This window comes from Coloeus monedula (genome assembly GCF_965178545.1).
Source record: "Coloeus monedula genome assembly, chromosome: 4".
Lineage (NCBI taxonomy): Eukaryota > Metazoa > Chordata > Aves > Passeriformes > Corvidae > Coloeus > Coloeus monedula.
In genome coordinates, this window is record NC_138784.1 from 52273008 (window position 1) to 52291678 (window position 18671).

General features: G+C 38.0%; 1 protein-coding gene across 2 annotated transcripts in view; it reads left to right on the top strand.

The window, feature by feature from the left end:
• CFTR (CF transmembrane conductance regulator) overlaps positions 1-18671 on the top strand; it is a 90511-nt gene that overhangs the window by 21999 nt on the left and 49841 nt on the right. For both annotated transcript variants that reach the window (XM_082279754.1, XM_082279755.1), the window contains exons 6-11: positions 994-1157; positions 1652-1777; positions 5759-6005; positions 8302-8394; positions 8921-9103; positions 11612-11803. In XM_082279754.1, coding sequence (XP_082135880.1) covers positions 994-1157; positions 1652-1777; positions 5759-6005; positions 8302-8394; positions 8921-9103; positions 11612-11803 — 1005 coding nt within the window. The remainder of the gene's footprint in view (positions 1-993; positions 1158-1651; positions 1778-5758; positions 6006-8301; positions 8395-8920; positions 9104-11611; positions 11804-18671) is intronic.

Here is an 18671-nt window from a genome sequence, read left to right on the forward strand (position 1 = left end):
GACTGTATCTTTTTACTAAGGTGATCCAGTCCATTTCTGTCATTGAACAAGCCATGAGGTTCAGCCCCCTGTTCCTATTATTACCCAGTCCACTCAAAGGGATTGTTGATTGAAGACTGTGTTAGGAAGTCTTAGAGGTCCGTCTTAGAAAATCTTACAGAGTCTTCTGTAAAACTTCTCTTTTGTTAGACTACAGTAAATCCCTGCTAATGCCTTTAGGAACTGGAAACTCTATGAACTTCTGTTCTTCATGTGTGTTTAATTGGCCCTTTGGTTGTATAAGATTTTCTTCTCATGAAAGACACAAGATCAGAGAGACTGTAGACACGTGGCTGGAACTGCAGGGTGTATTTACTTTAAGCACTGTGTGACTACACAGAGTAATGTCAGCTAGTGCTGCGCAAGGCAAGTGGTCTGTCATTGCAGCAGTGTGGCTGCAGTAACACAGACTCCTGTGCACCTGATCATGGGATTCACTCCAAAACCTCCTGAATGCGAAGGAATGTGACTGAAGTAGGCGGCAATCTGCTTTGAATTGGTTGTGTACAACATACATCTCTTCACCAAAGTAATATTTGCCTTCTGTATCAGATTAACACCCTCAGAAGATTCTTACATGTATTTTTCTCATCTTACAGTGGTTGAAAAGCCAGCATTGATGCCAAATTTTGTTTACTTTTACAAAGCTGTGACTTTTCCTCATGCATATACGTAACAAAGAGACAATTGCAGATTGAACTTTGCCTTAGAAAAATCAAAGTTTAGGTGTGGAATGTATATGTATTGCTGCCCTGTCATCATAATTAACACCCAGAATGCTATGTGCTCAGGATCAAAAGTCCTCCTTTATAAACTTGTTTTTCTGCTGGAAATATTTGTACCATTCTTCATTACATTTTTCAAAGTGTCACTTTAATGACTACTTCCTTTTCTTGTAGTTTTCAGAGCATGTCTCTAACTTTTATTATTGTTTTCTACTGTGGCCTTCCATAGGGTCTTGCTTTGGCTCATTTTGTATGGATTGCACCATTACAAGTGGCACTGCTGATGGGGTTGCTCTGGGATATGTTAGAAGCTTCTGCATTTTCTGGACTTGCTTTTCTAATAGTCGTGGTCTTATTCCAAGCCTGGCTGGGACAAATGATGATGAAATACAGGTGACAAGAATGTTCTAAAATATTTCAGTATATTTTCCTGAAACACATTGGTTTTAAGAAGTTTAAACCACTTGTTTAAGAGACTCTGGTTATAACATTGCATAGGATGAGTCCAAAGAGTGTTTTCTGTGTATGGAAAATTACAAACAAAACTTTACTTATTTAGCAGCAGGTGTCTAGAATTAAAAAAATGAAAAGTCTAACATGGAGTAAATAGCAATAAAATTAGATTTAGCATTAAATCTAGAATTTTTATAATTAAAACTCCTTGCTCATTACTTGATTTATTCTTTTTAGAATTCACATTTTCTCCTTTTAAAACAATTACTGGATTTATAATAATTCCTTCTATATTCTTCATAATAATTCTGTTAAAGTAAACATTTTAAGTAGAGGCATATATGGAAGCTGTTTTCATAAGATATAATGGGATACAAGCTAACTATGCAGGATGAAAAAGATGAAAATTAACCTATTGCCTTTTTACTTTGTAGGAATAAGAGAGCAGGAAAGATCAATGAGAGACTTGTCATCACCTCAGAAATAATTGAAAATATACAGTCAGTTAAAGCCTATTGTTGGGAAGATGCAATGGAAAAAATGGTTGAAAACATCCGTGAGTAAGTGTGCTTATTTGTTACACAAATTTTTTTATGTGTTCAGAAAAAAAAAAAATTAGGTGGCTATGAAGATCATCTGTGGTCATGTTAGTTAAGAGGTAAAGCAACAACTATTAATCCTCCATAAACTAACCATGCATTCCCACACTGCAGCTTGGATTTTTGTCCCAATTTTTTTTTTTCAAGTTTACTATGGAGGTGAGAGTTTTTTGTTTTTTTTTTTAAATTTACTTCCTCATTTGTTATAATGATGTTTCAGTGGTTAGTTTGCGCAGGTAAAACAATTGTGGGATGTGTGTTTGTTTCTGGCCAACCCTGTCCTCATCTTAAAATAAAAAGCCCTTTTGTGACGGTTGCTTAAGGCTTAACAGACGTCCCTATTCTGTGGTGAAGGAAACAATATGAATCCTGTGCTGCCATTTTCTGAGAAATGCTATAAAGCTGGTTATAAAATTTGCATACAAGCTGTGAAAGGAATAGAGTAGATTCATGTATTTATCATGCACATTTACATTAACATTTATTGTCTGTAGATGGCCTTGTAGACTGCTTATCTCCTCAATTAATATAAGGATTGAACTGTAACTACCAGACCTGAAAGAGAAAGGAGGTAAAAGTTAGCTGAAACCTGTGAGAAGGAAGTCTTTGTTACCAGCAAGGAGTCCTGGGGAAAGGGAGGAGAAGTGACATATTGATTGATGGGTGATGCTGCATTAAAGCTCTCCCATGTGTCCTGTGTGTTTGTTTAGTCCTTTACAGAGAAATAAAATTCTGTGCCAGGTGTGTGATTGGGAAAATAAAAGAAATATAAGTGTCACGTTATCATGTAAATAACAGACATAAAATTATATTGTTCCACAAACATCATCTTGTTCAGCTGCTTTCTGAAAGACAATCCAGGGAAAGAGTTCTTTACCATTAGAATTTGTAATTATTTACTATAAACAATTAGAGAAAACTCAGTCTGAATCCAGGTCGTGAGTGCTAGCTCAAGGATGGAACTAGTTTAGGATTTGCCTGATGTCATTAATCACATGTATTGCTTTTAGGAAATTTGTGAGCACATCATGCTAGCAAGTCCTCTAGAAATTAACTAAATAAACTCTAGTCCACAAACTGGTCACAGAAACCTGGAAATTGGACTGTTATTTTATTATCTATATTTTCTATAATAATTTATAGTCAATTTTGTAATGCTGCAGTTAATTTTTATTCTATGATGCATGGATTTTTAAAAGACAAGAATATTACAAGATCAGAGTAGTTCTCCTATGAAGAAATGCTGAGATAATTGGAATTATTCAGCCTGGAGAAGAGAAGGCACTGGGCAAACCTTGTTGTAGCCTTTCAGTACCTGAAGGAGGTCTATAAGAAATCAGTAGAGGGATGTTTTGCAAGGGTATATAGTGATAGGACAAAGGGAAATGCCTTTGTACTGAAGGAGGGTAGATTTAGATTAGATATTAGAAAGCAGCTCTTTTCTGTGAGGGTATTGAGGTGCTGGAACTGGTTTCCCAGAAAAGCTGTGGATGCCTCATTCCTGAAAGTGTTCAAGGTCAGGCTGGATGGGGTTTGGACCAGCCTGGTTTAGTGGAAGGTGTCCCTGCTTACAGCCAGAGGCTTGGAACTGGATGATCTTTAAGGTTCCTTCCAACCCAAACCATCCTATAATTCTATGATTCTTCTGTACTTTTTTGAGTCATACAGCAGGTCATTTGGTGAAGACATCACCAGAGCAGGTCAACCCAGGAATATCAGTTTCAATTGAATTTGGCTGCTGAACCAGCTCTGCCAAACCTCGCCATCATTTGGCTTGTTAAGGTGCTAGGAAACAAGACCTTGTGCTTGAAGCCATGTCTGTGTTTTAGCCAGTGTGTTATGACTCAGTCATCACAAAACCATTTTTACATGCTGCCATTTTCTGATACAAGCCAGTTTAATGAGCTTCAGAGACACCAATATGGGCTGTCTACTGTGTGCCCTCTTAAATGTGCACTGAAAATAACTGTTCGTGACAGGTGCCTGAATAAACATACCTGCACTCCTATGGGCTATGCAATGTATTCAGAGGAGCAAAAAAACACCCCAGCAAACTGTTGCTCTGAACCATAGCACAGCACTGGAGAGGGTGAAGGTTGGAAGTGTCTGTACTTTGCCAGCAGAGACACATCTTTATGTAAAGCGAAGGATCTCAAGCTTATGTATTTAGTACTGGTTTCCTGCAGCATCACTGCAAAAACAGGCCTACACTGGCCTATACTCTGTCTATGCACAAGGCTCATAGGGTCCCTTACATCTCTTTCCAAGTACCCATATTGCATCAGCAGGACCTATCCCAAGCAAGTGTGTAATCTACAGAGCTTTCAAGTCAGACAGAAACACCTTGCGAAAACTTTGGCTTGTGGCTGCATCATTCTGTGGCTGGTACTTGGGAACATACTGAAAAGGGTTAGTGCTTTTCGTTCTCCCTCTTTGGAGCAGGGCTGTGTTCTTCAGCACTGGGGGTCTTTTTGATAGCTTCTATCCAGACATTTATGTGGGACTGGATGAGCACCAAGTCCCAAAGTCTTTGTTATCCCTATTCCGTGCTGCCACTTGCAGTTTCATACAAGCTCTGGAGGGACTTAAAAGGCTTTTTCTCCCAGGGAGTAGCTCCATCATGGTGGTGACTTGTGTGTCTGGCTATTTTATTCAGGCTTCTCTTGTGAAATATAGACTTAACAAGAAATGCTGGGCACTGCTCCAAAACGGGCTGAGCTCAGATTTTCTGTCAGGGATTTTTAAGTTCTCTTTGGCTGACAAAAGTTGGTAGGATGCTGGATGCATATAGAATTCTCATGCATGTGTGATGGGCAGCTGAAAAGGTGTTTCACACAGCATCTATGTGGACGAACTTTGGATGCAGACACTGGGTCAGTATAAGAAGACACATAAAGATTATGGTGTTCAGCCTTGCAACACCAGGTCTTGCCATCGGTGATGTGACTGCAAACTTCAGCATGGTATTCCAGTGGTTATAGCACTCACCCAGTGAATGGGCATCGTCGGGTCTAGCACCATCTCTAGCCCCTGTTAATTGCTCTTGCAGGGGAGCAACTGCTCTGTCACTGCAGCAGAGGTGCTTCTGTCCAGGCAAAACTGAGCTGCAGGGCACCTGGGGTATGTGAAGTGAACAGAGTCAAAATGAGAGCAGTCTCTTCAGCAGAAGAGAAATCTTCAGCACTGTGAGTTAGAGCTCTCAACTCAGAAAATTATTTATATCCCCTGGATTATTTATCTTTTTGTTTAATAGCTTGCTATAAGATGCATAGACCTTGTGGAAACAGCTAGGAGTAATCACTGATTGCGTTCCTGTCTACAGGGAAGCTTACTGCACAGGAGTCAGTAAGCTTCTCTGTAGACTGAGCTTTTATGGAGAAAGGAAGGGGGAGAGCAGACTCCTTGCCTTCCGCCTCTTCAAACTGGGGTTAAGTGACACCTTAATTCACGGGTGAAGGTGTTAGTAGGTTGCCACGCAAAAGAAGGTGACCTTATAATCAGGTTGTCTATTGTAAGGTTTTTTTATGGTAACATATAGTTAATCTGGCGTTTCAAAGTATCTTTTTTCTAAGGGAGTTATGCATCTAAATGACCAGATAAGTATGGGATGATACTTCTGGGAGTGCATCACATACAACAGTGTTAGATGCTGAAGGTTGGTTGTGCCAGGAACTGCAGAGGCTTGTGGTTTATTTGGTATCCAATCATGACAGATATTGTTATTTTCTCTGACATCTCTGAACACTGATGTCAAAATTTGACTCTAATTATTTGCAAGGCCCAAAAATAGTTTGGAGTGTTACTTTATAGCTGCATTTCTAGAAAATAAGAAGGATGAGTGAGCCTCTGAGTTAATTCTTATGCCAACAGTTCCGTCCAAAATATTCGTAAATTGCAAATTGTGACATCCTACACTAATTATTTGTATTTTTTTTTTAACAGAACTGAACTGAAGCTTACCCGTAAAGCTGCATATGTGAGATATTTCAACAGCTCAGCCTTCTTCTTTTCGGGCTTTTTTGTGGTGTTTTTAGCTGTGCTTCCGTATGCTGTGATTAAAGGAATTATTCTCCGAAAAATATTTACCACCATTTCTTTCTGCATTGTTCTTCGAATGACAGTGACCAGGCAGTTTCCCGGCGCTGTGCAGACCTGGTATGACTCTATTGGAGCAATAAACAAGATACAGGTAGGGTACATAGACAAAAATCTTCCCAAGTACGTAAGCTAATTCTTTATATCATGTTATCTTGTCAGCTGATCAACAAAAGCACACAGCATTTATGCAGACTTTTTAAATATATGTTGCTTTGACTAAACACCATGAAATGTCATTATAAATCTTGATATTGTTCCCCAGGCAGCATAACCACAAGAGTCTCATGCTACCTGCTTGCTGCTTTTTTTTCAAAACAGTGACATTTAGTTAGTTATTCTCATTGCAGAACAAGGAACTTAATAAAATCATGAGTTGTGATGCTTAAGAGATGTTTTTCCTTTAGTAAAGGAAGTTAAAAATTAGGACATGTTTTATATAGCATGGCTTCCAGGAGTCACAGATCTTGCAGTCCCAGATCTTCTGTTTTTCTAGATACTAGTGGCAAGAACAGCAGGAGACTGTGTGTTTTATGCAGATGTGCATCTCATTCATTATGAGTAGCAAACATAATTAAGGTACCAGTCAAATAATTATTACCCACCTCACCTACTGAGATCAATTGCTCCTGTACCAGCATGAGACTCTTATCTGCAGAGTCAAATCAGAGTGGATTCTCATTAACTCAATCTTTTTTATCTGCTGTTCTGAAATTATTCCCTAGGAAAAGAATTCTTACACTATTTGGGGTGAAAGCTTAGACCTTTTTCATTACATATTTATAGATGTGGGGTGTTTTGTAGAACACAGGTTTTGTTATTTTTAGTATGATAAAAATAACTAGTACAAAACTTAAAGATCTTAATCAGATGTCTGAACCTCAGTCTAGAATAAGAAATACGTGTAGGATTTTTATGGTTTTCAACTGGGCAGGAAATTCAAGAAATCAAGCCATAAACCTTTCTATTTGACATTCAGAAGACTGCCTTATTTGGTCCCATTATAGGCTTTTCTTGTGCTGTCAGATTCCCTAGGCATTTAGTGGAAGTATCCCGTCTCTCCTGTTTACTGGAAGAGTGTGTCCAATGCCCTGGACAGAGTCACAGAATTGGCAAGCCCAGTTGCCACACCATTGCCTTCACTTCACCAAATGCTTGTCTTTGGAGATTTTAGCAAATGGGTGCTCCAGGATCCATAAATAATCATCTCTTTGTGGCAGGTTCAGTAAAGTCCCCATAGACAGACAGGACAGAATCCCAGAACACTAAAGTCCTTTGCTAGTCTTAAGAAACATAAAGAATAATAAACCACTCACACATCTCTCTGATTTAATTTCCTCATCAGTTTAGAGAGTTGACTGGGCCAGGTATATCCCCTGGGTCATTGTATTTTCACATGTTTTCTAGACCATGTCATTTCAGAATCAGTGTGCTCTCTCTGGCTATCACTGCTCCAGGAACTCCACTGGATGACCCCTTTGTCATGAAAGCATAGCTATAATTTCCGTTGGTTTTTTTTTTTTTTTTACATAAACCATGTGTGTTTTGCTTTATAGTTTTTCACTTCCTGCTCTTTCAATCATCTGCATTTTCCCTTCTTCTTGTTCTACTTCAAAAATTTGGAAGCGTACTGTTGAGAACTGATTTCCCCACGAGTCTGCTTAGTTTTTCCACTGTATTGCCCATGTAGATCTATTTGCTTCCACATAATTTAAGAATGCAGAATTTGGAGGAGACGATATCTACAGACTATATAGCCTTAATAAAATAATGGGATAGAGAGGCTGTCTTTCCTACATTAGCATAGGCTTACTCTTTTTTCCTAATGCTGTCCCAGAAATCAACAGGAGCACTGGGTTGCTGACTTGTGTCATTTGAAATTACACTACATCAGTGCTGCACTTGGCAGGATCATTATCTGCCTTTTATTTTTGTTGGTAGAGAGATCATTCCAACTCTTTTAAACTCATGTCGTTTTGGAAAATGAAGGTAGCAGCATGTAGCTGCTTTGTTTCACTGTTTTACCAGAGTGCTACCTTCTACATCTTACTCCAAAACCAAAGCTTTATTTGAAAAGGGTTAAGGTCAGAGGGTGATCTTGCCTGATACAAGTCCTGAAAGCAAAACAAGTGCCAAGTTTTGATATTCTTTCTAAATCAGAACCAAATGCCCTTATGGATATGTTTTCACTAGCAATGAAAGAATTGGTAGGTTCAGAAACATTTCCTTCTGCATCCAAAAGATACTGTATAATTTATGTTTGTGCCTCCGCTGAAAGCACTGCAAAAGTGCCACCAGAAATATTAGTGCTGTGTGTAGGCAAATATGTACTGCTTTGTGAGATATGACCTTGTCCCTTACTGTTTTATCTGCTTTCATGGTGTTTCTAGGATTTCTTGCTGAAAAAAGAATATAAAGCTCTGGAGTATAATCTAACAACCACTGGGGTTGAGCTGGACAAAGTAACAGCTTTTTGGGATGAGGTTGGTACTTTTACCCAAAATTTATTAAAATACAGAGTGTTGGGGTTTTTTTTAATATTTGCCATGATGCTCTCTAAAGAGAGCAGCCTACACTCTTTCATTTTAACTTGCTTCAGCTCTCAGCAGGCAAGGAATACTTAGTAGGTAATTAATGCATGATATCAAATTATCCACAGTTGAGAACCTTTGGAAGAAACCTTTTAGTGAGTGTTAAGGCCTGTAATAAGTAGCTATTACTGATTTAAGCCAGCTTGAAAACAGGATCAGGCTGTGGCATGTATAAACATTGGAAAACAGTTCTATAATAAGCAAATTTTGTTTGTGTCCACAAATTTAGGCACAAGTCCAGTACCTACATTGAAAAAGTATATTTAAGAATATAATGAGTATTTTATTGATAGGCAAAGGAACATGAGAAAAATAAGTTCATATGTTTTCATAAATCCATACTATGATATACATCTCTGCATATGCATGTTTTATTTATTTTTTATGTACATCAGATACATATCCATGTATGTTGCAGGGAATTGGAGAGCTGTTTGTAAAAGCAAACCGGGAAAACAACAACAGCAAAGCTCCTGGCACTGACAGCAATCTCTTCTTCAGTAATTTTCCACTTCATGCCTCTCCTGTTCTTCAAGATATAAATTTCAAGATTGAGAAGGGGCAGCTATTAGCTGTTTCTGGGTCTACTGGAGCTGGCAAGGTATTTTTGCTTCTGCTGTGTTGTTACCTGTATTGTTACTGTGTTCTTATTATCCTGTGCTTGCTGCAGAAATGATGGCTGCAGGAAAAAGTATGGATAAACTGCAAGTTTCACTAAAATAGTTATTTGAAGTTTTATTCTGTGGCCAATATGAGATAGAGTTTGCTGGATATTTTTTGTAATAGAAGGTTACAGAATTATAAGGTAATAGCAATTTAATGACAAAATGTTTTCCCATTGGAAGTAAAAGGAAATTTTACAGGAGTAATGCAGACTGAAACCTAAAGTTAAGGCTCAGGGTGAGAATCTCCCAGCCTTTAAAAAAAAATGAAGAATATAGCATAGATATTCAGATGGCTCAGTGTGCTAGAAAGCTTTTTTTTTCCCCTGCCTTGCTAACATTTTAAGGAAAAATTTGAACACAAGGTAGTTCATAACCTGACAAGCCTGACAAGAATATAGCCAGGTATGTGTGTCCTGGACATGTGGTGTACCTGATCACTTAGCTCTGGTTCCTACAGTGCCTCCTTTGGGCTTCCTGAGACCCATGTGAAAGCCTGGGGAGATGCTGCTGAAACTGGCAGTTTTCTGTGAAAAGTTGTGGTTTAGATTATTCATCATTTTATTACCCCAAAATGCTATCAGTGCATTTAGTTTGCAGATGACACAGCCAATTAACATCATTAATATGAATGAGTTGAACTGTGATACTCTTATTCACTTTGAACAGCAAGTAATTAGATGAGTCTTTCATCTTCACTGGGTTTTTTGAGGAGATGTGAATGTTAAAACAAATTTTCATTATGCTTCTCCTGTTTAACAAGTTATAGGTGAAAATATTATGATTTCATTTACTTACATGGGGTAAAATCTTTGGTCTGTTGGAGTCAATGACAAAGGACCCATCAATTTCAATATGATCAAGGCTTCTTATTTTTCAGTAATGATCCCCACAAGAAAGAGAAAGGGACTCAGAACATGAGATTGTTCTCAAGATAATAAATTAAGATGCGTTTTACTGTGATACTTAGAACAGTTTATCTATGGCTATTGCTAATGCTGGTAATTGTAATATAGAAATGTGAACTAGAAAATGCTGAAGGATGTATGTATATCTCCTTTATTCTGCTACACAAGAAATTGAGGAAAATTCAGATTACACTGAACAGCTTGTATGAGTATATACATACCAAAAAATTTGCACTTTTCAAGGCAATAAAAATAAAAGCCTTATAATATTATCTAAAAAGTTACAAAAAATAAGGTTCACCTCCCACCCACCACCCCCCACAAAGTACTGCCCTTCCTTTACAACTTCTTAATGTAAGGTTCCTTCATGTTGCTTGAGGCCGTTACTGTATATTCCAGGAACTGTCAGGCCTGTGAAACAGTCTGAGCAACTATTGTATCTATAACAGGTATGAAGCCTGACATCAGCTCTTTAATATTGCTTCAGTATTAGATAGGGTTTGTTTTGGTCTTGTTTTGTTTTTTAATTTGTGTAATATGGCACAAGATACAGTGTACAAAACATACCAAGCGGCTGTCCTTTGCAAGATTGGAAGCTTCCTACTCAGCATTTTGGAAAAATCAGATTCTGGTATAATGGAAGGAATCTCATGAGACTCCCCCAATATATTGTATAGCTCGCAAAAGGATCTCTGGGTTTGACAGCATGAAACTGTGACTTAGACAGATTTTTTGGATCTTTGGCTGTTACGTCCCAACTTTGTTGACTGTTTATTAATGATAAGAACACCACTGCAATGGCTCTGTAACATATTTTTCCATGTATTTCTCAATTCTATTCTTTGATCTAGTAGCCAATGATGTGTGACAAGGTTACTACAAGCTACTGATTAACTTTGAAATTATAACATGTCAGTACTGAAATTGCAATCAATTCTTTTATGGAGGGAAATAGTAAATATACTTAGGTCATGCATTCACGTAAATGAGTTAACAGTTGCAGAGGAAAATTCAGATCATACTGAGCAACTGTATATACTTACACAAAGAAATTGCATTTTTCAAGGCAATACAGATAAAATACTTATGAGCACTAGCAAAATGTTAAACATGAATTATGTTGTACAAAGAGCAAACAAAATAGTCACTGATAATGGGAAAAATCAAATAGCATTCTCTATAAATACTAGTACCTTCTGTCTGTATGTGTTTCACAGATAGATTTTCACCTTGTAAAATTATTGATAGCTTCATTAAAATGACATACTTTTGCAGCAGCATGCCTTTTTTACAAGATATCTTACACAATTTTTATCGTTTTTTAAATTAAGTTTCTCTCATATTAGAGGCCTTTCAGAATCACATGTATCATGAAAATCTCCACTAACTGCCATTTGAACTAAATCAGTACTTGCAGGAACACTCTTGACAAGACAAATATGCCATTTAAGTGACTTAGCAGAGTGATTCTGACTTTGTTCAACATTTCTTTGTTGTAGAGATCTCTGACATACTAATCAAATGTTAATATTTTTTCAGACTTCTCTTCTGATGTTGATAATGGGAGAATTGGAGCCTTCTCAGGGTAAAATTAAACACAGTGGAAGGATATCCTTTTCACCTCAGGTGTCCTGGATCATGCCTGGAACAATAAAAGAAAACATAATTTTTGGTGTATCTTATGATGAATACCGCTACAGGAGTGTCATCAAAGCCTGTCAATTAGAAGAGGTTAGTCATCTAGGACTTTTAAGACCTGTGACCCAACCCAAGTGAAAAACCCCAAAGAAAAAGTCGGGGAATGGGGCTAGGTGAGAAATTTCTGAGATTTAAGGAACTCAGCCTGGCATGCCAATTTTGTGGAATTACAAGTCATCTTGTTGCCAGCTGCTTGGAGAGACACTGACACTGACAGTTATGGTAGTTTACACAACAGAAGCTAAGTAAGCTGTCTCAGACATTATATGGTGTCTGCCTTCTCAGCCTTCCTTGCTAGTTAAAAAACTGAGTAAACACACTGATGTTGAAGAAATTATGTACAAATACATTATTCCTACAAGTTTTTGTCACATTTCTTGTGACACATCTTCTTTGTCACATCTGCATTATTTAGTGGAGAATCTTGACTAAAGTTGGGATTTTTTCTGTGTATACACTAAAAGTTCTTACACTGGAAATAATTTCAGGATCGATCCTTATATGACATGTAGCCCACAATGAGTACAATCATGTTAAAATGTCTTTGTATGTGTTTCATGTTGACAGAGGGTAGTATAGGAAAATATATTTTTCACATGGCAAGATACAAAAGGAGCCAGTATTTGAGACATTTGCAAACTTTGCTATGCCTTAAGATTTTGCCTGTAATATGCAAATAGAAACAGTAAATATTTAACTGTCCTGAATAGGATTTTTCTTTAGGCCACATAGTGAAAGAGATTTTTCCTTAGCACCAGTAAAGCAAGACACTATAGCCAGTCTGTTTGAAAATAAGATAAGGTTACTGCATTTTATTTCAGAGCAGGGTATAGTTAAGCACTGAAGTAATATTTTCCTATATGTTTCTGGCCATAACAGCTTATGTTTGGATTTTTAATTTAGTTTGCTGGAATTTTCTTTGGAAGCTCCTCAAGACAGGAGAATTAACTACTTCTGTGTCAAGCTTTCTGAAGACTTGTCCTTAACCCCAGTTGTGAAAGTTGTAGTTAATGCCAAAGCTCCAAGAAACAACTGGCTTCAGCAGTTCAAAACTGCCCTTGCTCAAGGAGGCTTCCCAAGCCAGGTCGTTCCTAGAGCAGCAGGTGATTAATGGTGACTCAGTGCCTCAGTGCTGGTGGGACAGCTTGGTGTCTCAGTGGTCATAGGATGGCTCAGTGTCTCAGCAGGCTGCAGCTCCTTTGTTCTCCAAGCAGGCTCAATCAAGCCAGCTTTCATCAGTGTTGGTGCAGCTCTGTGCAGAATGATATGCTTCACTTCCTAGCAGGGCTTATTGTTTGAGATCGGGTTTGATACTTTTTTTTTCTTCTGGATTGAATAAATTGGGCTGGCCTGAAGAGAAGTCAGAATAGTCTGGAAGAATGCCAAATGCATTGCTATTATGCTTTCTTGTCTTGTTAGCTTTCATGTATTACCAAGCAAGACTCCGTATGGCAGATTGAAGGATGGGTTTCAAATACTAATTCCCTGTTTATTCCCCAGTGCAACCTTTTAGGGGTTTATTATATTAGTGCTTTGCATTGGAGTTGGGTGTGTGTTTGTTCTCCTTCTTCAGAAAGGAGAAACCAAAGGGGTTTTGCCTAAGTGAGTTCACTCTGCCCCCTACTCTGCAACCTTTCTAGGTAGTTATATATTCCACCTAAAAGCAGGCCTGCTGAGTCTAGTTCTTATGTGGAACCCTTAAGAAACAAAGGATTGGTGATACAAGAGAGTTTATTTCCTTATTGCATATATGCTCCAAGTCAGTTAACATACAGCTCTTAACAATGGCTAAGTCTGACTTATTTCCAAGCTCCATACTCACCAAAACCTTTTTGGAATGCAAAGGCATCTTCTTTGACTCAGTGGACAAATAGATGTGTTAGTAAGGCAAAAAGTAACATACCTGTGAAATGCCCCTTTTACTTTGTCATTTCCATCCTCAACGTATAGACGAAGCAAACTGAAGATCTAGTCCTAAATTGGATGTCTTTTCCCCTTCTTCTTTATTAGCGCCAATAAAATGCTGCAGGTTACTCTGTGTGGGTCACAAAATACAATTTACGTGGCTTTGAGGCTTCCAGACACACAGTGAGTAGCCTGTTCTTGTTTGCAGCAGAACAGGATGCTGAAGCTTGGTGATGTCATACAAGGTGCTTTCCACTTTGTTTTAAGTCTATAGAGATATGCAAATGATATCACAGAATTATAACTTAAATAATTTGGGGTGTATGAGAACTTTCACAAAAGTCAGTGCTACATTCTCCTGCCTGACTTTTTTGACTGGTATGTAGTTAATTTACTAAGGAGTTACCACTTACAGCCTCTTTAGAGTTGGTAAGTATGCAAAGTAAATTTATCTCTAAGTAATTATGAAAGATGGAAAGTGCAAGTAAGTATTTCCCAGAGCTTTACATACATTTAGGTGTCCAAGAATAGCATTTTCCCTGTATGGGAAATTACATCTTTATTCAGAGGTTAGAATGTGTTTTATCTTAGATTTTTATTCTGTAAAGTTGTAGAGAGTGTCAAATCTGGTTATGTCAGCCATTACCTAAACAAACAGGTTTGCTTTGGTATGTTTTTCTTGAATGGAAGAATTTGTTATGTTGTTCTAAAAGATATTCCAACAGCTTTACTTTTTGTTCTATTTGTGTATGGAGCCATGAAAAGGAAGGTTAAAAAGATGATTTCTTCTCCAGTTAATTTTGATTAATCACAAAAAATGTTACTGAAAAGCAGTGAAACTGTGAGCAACAAAAGGATTTTCTTTTATTTCTTTTATGAGCTTACATAATTTTATAGCAATTTAGAGTGCTGAAATGGGACATATTTTGGTCCAAGTAGTTCAGGTAGCTACATTTGTACTTCCTTAACTCTCTTAAGAGATTTCTCTCTTCAGCTTCTTAGTCTTGTTGCCTTGATGCAATTCACCTACCTTCCAGTTGTGCCATTGTACCTGTTCATGATGTAATGTGAAACAGAAGGTGAAGACTAAAAAGAAAATTGTTATGATATATTGGAGATCTGCATGCCTCATAATACTACGCCAAGATAGTTTGACAAAGTGTGTTGGTGTAGGGCACAATGCACTAGGATGTCAGTCTGTGCCTGAGTTTACAAGCTTAATTAGTGTGTACGTGTCTCTCAAGCATCCTTTTTTTCATGCGTGGTGCGGCTGTTGTCTCGCCCAACGCCCCTGGCGTGGTCAGATGCAGGGAATCGTCGTGCAGTAGACACTGTTCTGAGTCTACGTGTGGGAAGCGTGTGTTTTAATGGTGCTCCTCAGAGTGTAGTCCCACTTGATGACACATGTGACAGCAGTAGAGTGTCATTGGTTTCATTCATGGTCCCTGGTCCTCACAGCTCTTCTCTGTAGCGTTCTCTGGGACATGGGGATAGCAAGGGCAAGGGACACCACAGTGCAACCCTATCTGAGTGTATGAGATCCAAGTTGCTGAAATGATCCATAATGAAATACAGTCATGTATTGAAGGTTCAGTGAGGGAAGTTTGTTAGATCTAAGTACCACTGCTTCTCATAATTTCAGGATGTCACTGTACAGGTACATAATAGTGAAGAATCATCAGGAGGGTTCTCAACTGCATCTCCATGCATCAGAGAAAGTATGCCTAAGGGTACTTTTTAAACTTCTCTTTTTATGTATATTTTTTATGGTAGTGTAGCTTGTTTTATATGTCTAAAATGATTCAGAACTGGATTACAATTACATTTCTTGATTCTATTTTTCCTTTCAGAGTAGGTAGGGCATCAGAGGAGTTAAAATCATGTTTTACTATGTTGTAGTCTGCAGTTTGTAAATGGGAAGATGTTAAGAGAAAAGCAGTAAAAGGTGAAAGAACAAAAAGACTGCTTTGGAGTTGAGATAAAGGGACAGTAATTAAGAGCGACATTAATGTTCTTGATATCCAAGAGAAACAGCCTTACTGGCAAAAATTCTTTCCAAAAGCCTAGCACACACTGAATATGACTGCAATGACATGTAAGTTGTGTGTAGACATGGCCCATATTTTTGTGTGATGCTGAGCTCAAGGGAATGTCAATACATTTAAATTTCATGATACATTATGTGTAACATCACAGTAAAAAGTTTTCAAGATGCATAGGATAAGGGCTACCTGTTCCTTCTCCACTGCTTCCTTCCTCTTTTTTCCTTTTCTGGAGAAACAGTGATTATTTTAGCAAGCAAGAAAGCAGGATGAGTGCCTAATTTAATATGCCTTCTAAAATTAAGGTCCCAGTAAGCAAATAAGAAACTGAAGGCATTCACCTCCTAGATTAAACCATTCCAGCACAGATCAGTAGTCCTTACCATTTGTCCTTTATTTAGAAGCTTTTATGAAATTAATTCTTTTAATGAGAGTACTTTTGAGTTTGTGGGTATTACCTCTGGAGTCTTATGTTGGCATGATATAATAGAGAGAAGATGTAATAGGTATGGATTCTGAGTGCATTTTCTAAAGGCAGTCCCCATAGGCAAGTTTAAAGGTACTCAAAAAGTAAGATAAGATGAATAAGTGCCTCAGCAGCACTTTTGACGAAGTGGTTTACCCTTTTTATCAAGTACCTTTCACCACATTCATAATAAAAAATTATGGCAAGAGAGCGTGAACTTTTGGCAACACTTCAAGTTAAGGACGAAGTATATAGTAAAAGCCACTGAGAGATGTGAACTTCCTGAGTTTGTATGTCTGTGGAAACTTGCCACTAAATTTGAAGTAATTCTAAAAGTATGACTTCCCTAAGGATTATATTAATTGGAGGTTGTATTAATGTAATGGCAGGGATAACAGGAATATAAATGGAAATTTGTAATATTTAATTTGTAGGGGGTAATTTGGTTTGCAAAATCCTTTTTACTCATGTTATGAAAAATGGGACAGGAATGTGACTTGATTTTCAGAATCAAGGTAAGGTTGAAAAATCAGTATTAATAGCCTGCTGTATGCAGGGTATGGGATTTTTGTTTGATGTTAGCACTTGATAAGTTAAAAAGTCAAAACCTTTGGACAGTTGAAACAGGAATTTTCATGTTTAAATGCTGTTAACATTGAACAAACTCATCCTAAGAAAAGGCATTCCTCCAGTCAAGACTACAGAAGCAGGCCTGTTATAGTTATTCATGTTTAAAAATAAACAAGCATCATATTACATTTGAGTGGGTCCCATAGTTCATGAGTTTTGAAGCCATACTTCCATGACTTCCAGTTTTACCTTTTTGTTATATAAGATAGATATTTTTCCACCTAGTTAATTCATTTGATCCTTCAGCAGTTACCTAAGAGGCCATAAACACATAATGGCAAACTACCTTTGAGAGATTACCACTCTCTAAGTAAACACATGTTCTGATTTGAGAGACACCAGCTGCTCATGAATGTAATGTTTAACACGGCATGCAAATAGAAGAAGTGTTTCCGTGTGAAATTGAACTCTATAGTAGTACTAAAGAAATTTGTGGCTACATTCTGTGGAGCCGGGTTTACAGGGAGTGCAGGAGATTCATTTTCATCTAATAACTAGATTATGAAAAGATTAACTACAGAAAGAGACAGTCAATAGGCCAATCCCAGGTTTGTGTTCCTGTGTGTTCAAAGTCTCCTTGCAAAAGATGATGTCTGTCCCTGGGTGAGAAGTTCACTGCAGTGTCAAGGATACCCCAAAATGGAAACACGTCCTTGCATCCCACTGTACTGCTCCAGCGCCTTTTATCTGTGCTGATTTTGGGTTGGTTGGTTGGTTTGGGTTTCGGTTTTGTTTTGGTTTGGTTTTTTTGTCACATGACTACATCAGTAGGTGTAGAGAGGTTATTATGTCAGTGAGTAAAATACTTTGTGCTCTGGTTTTGAGCCTTGTTTTCACAAGGGAAATTTGCAGGTTAAAAAGTGTGTGGAAGAGAGGAACAATAAAGGGTTCAAGTGCAGAACAGAGTGCTTTGTGGTATGTAATTCTCTACAAGAGGGTATTAAATGTTAGCTTGGTTATTTAATCAGATACACTTCTACAGTATAATTATGTGAGAGCAAGTGACTTGACTTGTCTTCACAGATGGGGAGAGCCACTGTCGAGGTGAAGTTTATCACATCTTAATATAAAGAGCTAAAAGAGTATAAATGCCTCTTTCAGACAGAAAGTCCACATAATATGTCACAGATTCACAGAATATTCTGAGTTGGAAGGGACCCACAAGGATCATCGAGTCCAACTCTTAAGCCCATACGGGGACTCAACCCACAAACTTGGTGTTATCAGCACCATGTCAAACCTCCCACTACCAAACCTCCCACCATTGCATCTCAGACATGGGGGTAAAAAGCTGGCTACCTTTATGCTTTTTCCACTCTACACTGGTGTGAACCACTGGCATATGCAGACTCTGCTACTTGAAATTCTTGTCTGTGGCTCAAAATCATTGGCAGGTCAGCTGTGAAGCTGCAGACACAGTGAGTTTGCTGGGTGGAAGTTGTAGCAGGGGAACATTTCAATTAGAGACAAACTCCCAAATGCGCTGACTTCAAGAGGTTTATCAGTGATCACATAAATAGGTATAACAGACCCCCCTGGCAATGTTCTCTGTTGATATATTTTAATTAAAAACCTGTTTCAGTCAAGACAGCTCTCCCCACCCCTTTCCCTGTCTTAAGTACCAGGCTCTGGACTGATTACCTTGGATGTTGTCCTATCTTCTGTGTCTTTTCTGGAATCATATTTAATTCTCTTACCCTGCGTTTAACCTACCCACATGCAGTGCACTGACTACTTCATGTTTCAAAAATCTGTTCCACGGAAATATTTCGCCACAGAGAAAAGCAAGTTTTGCCAGCATTCATGTGAGTTTTGGGTGAGCCTGACACTCTGTTCAAGGTCACAAACCGTTGCAAAA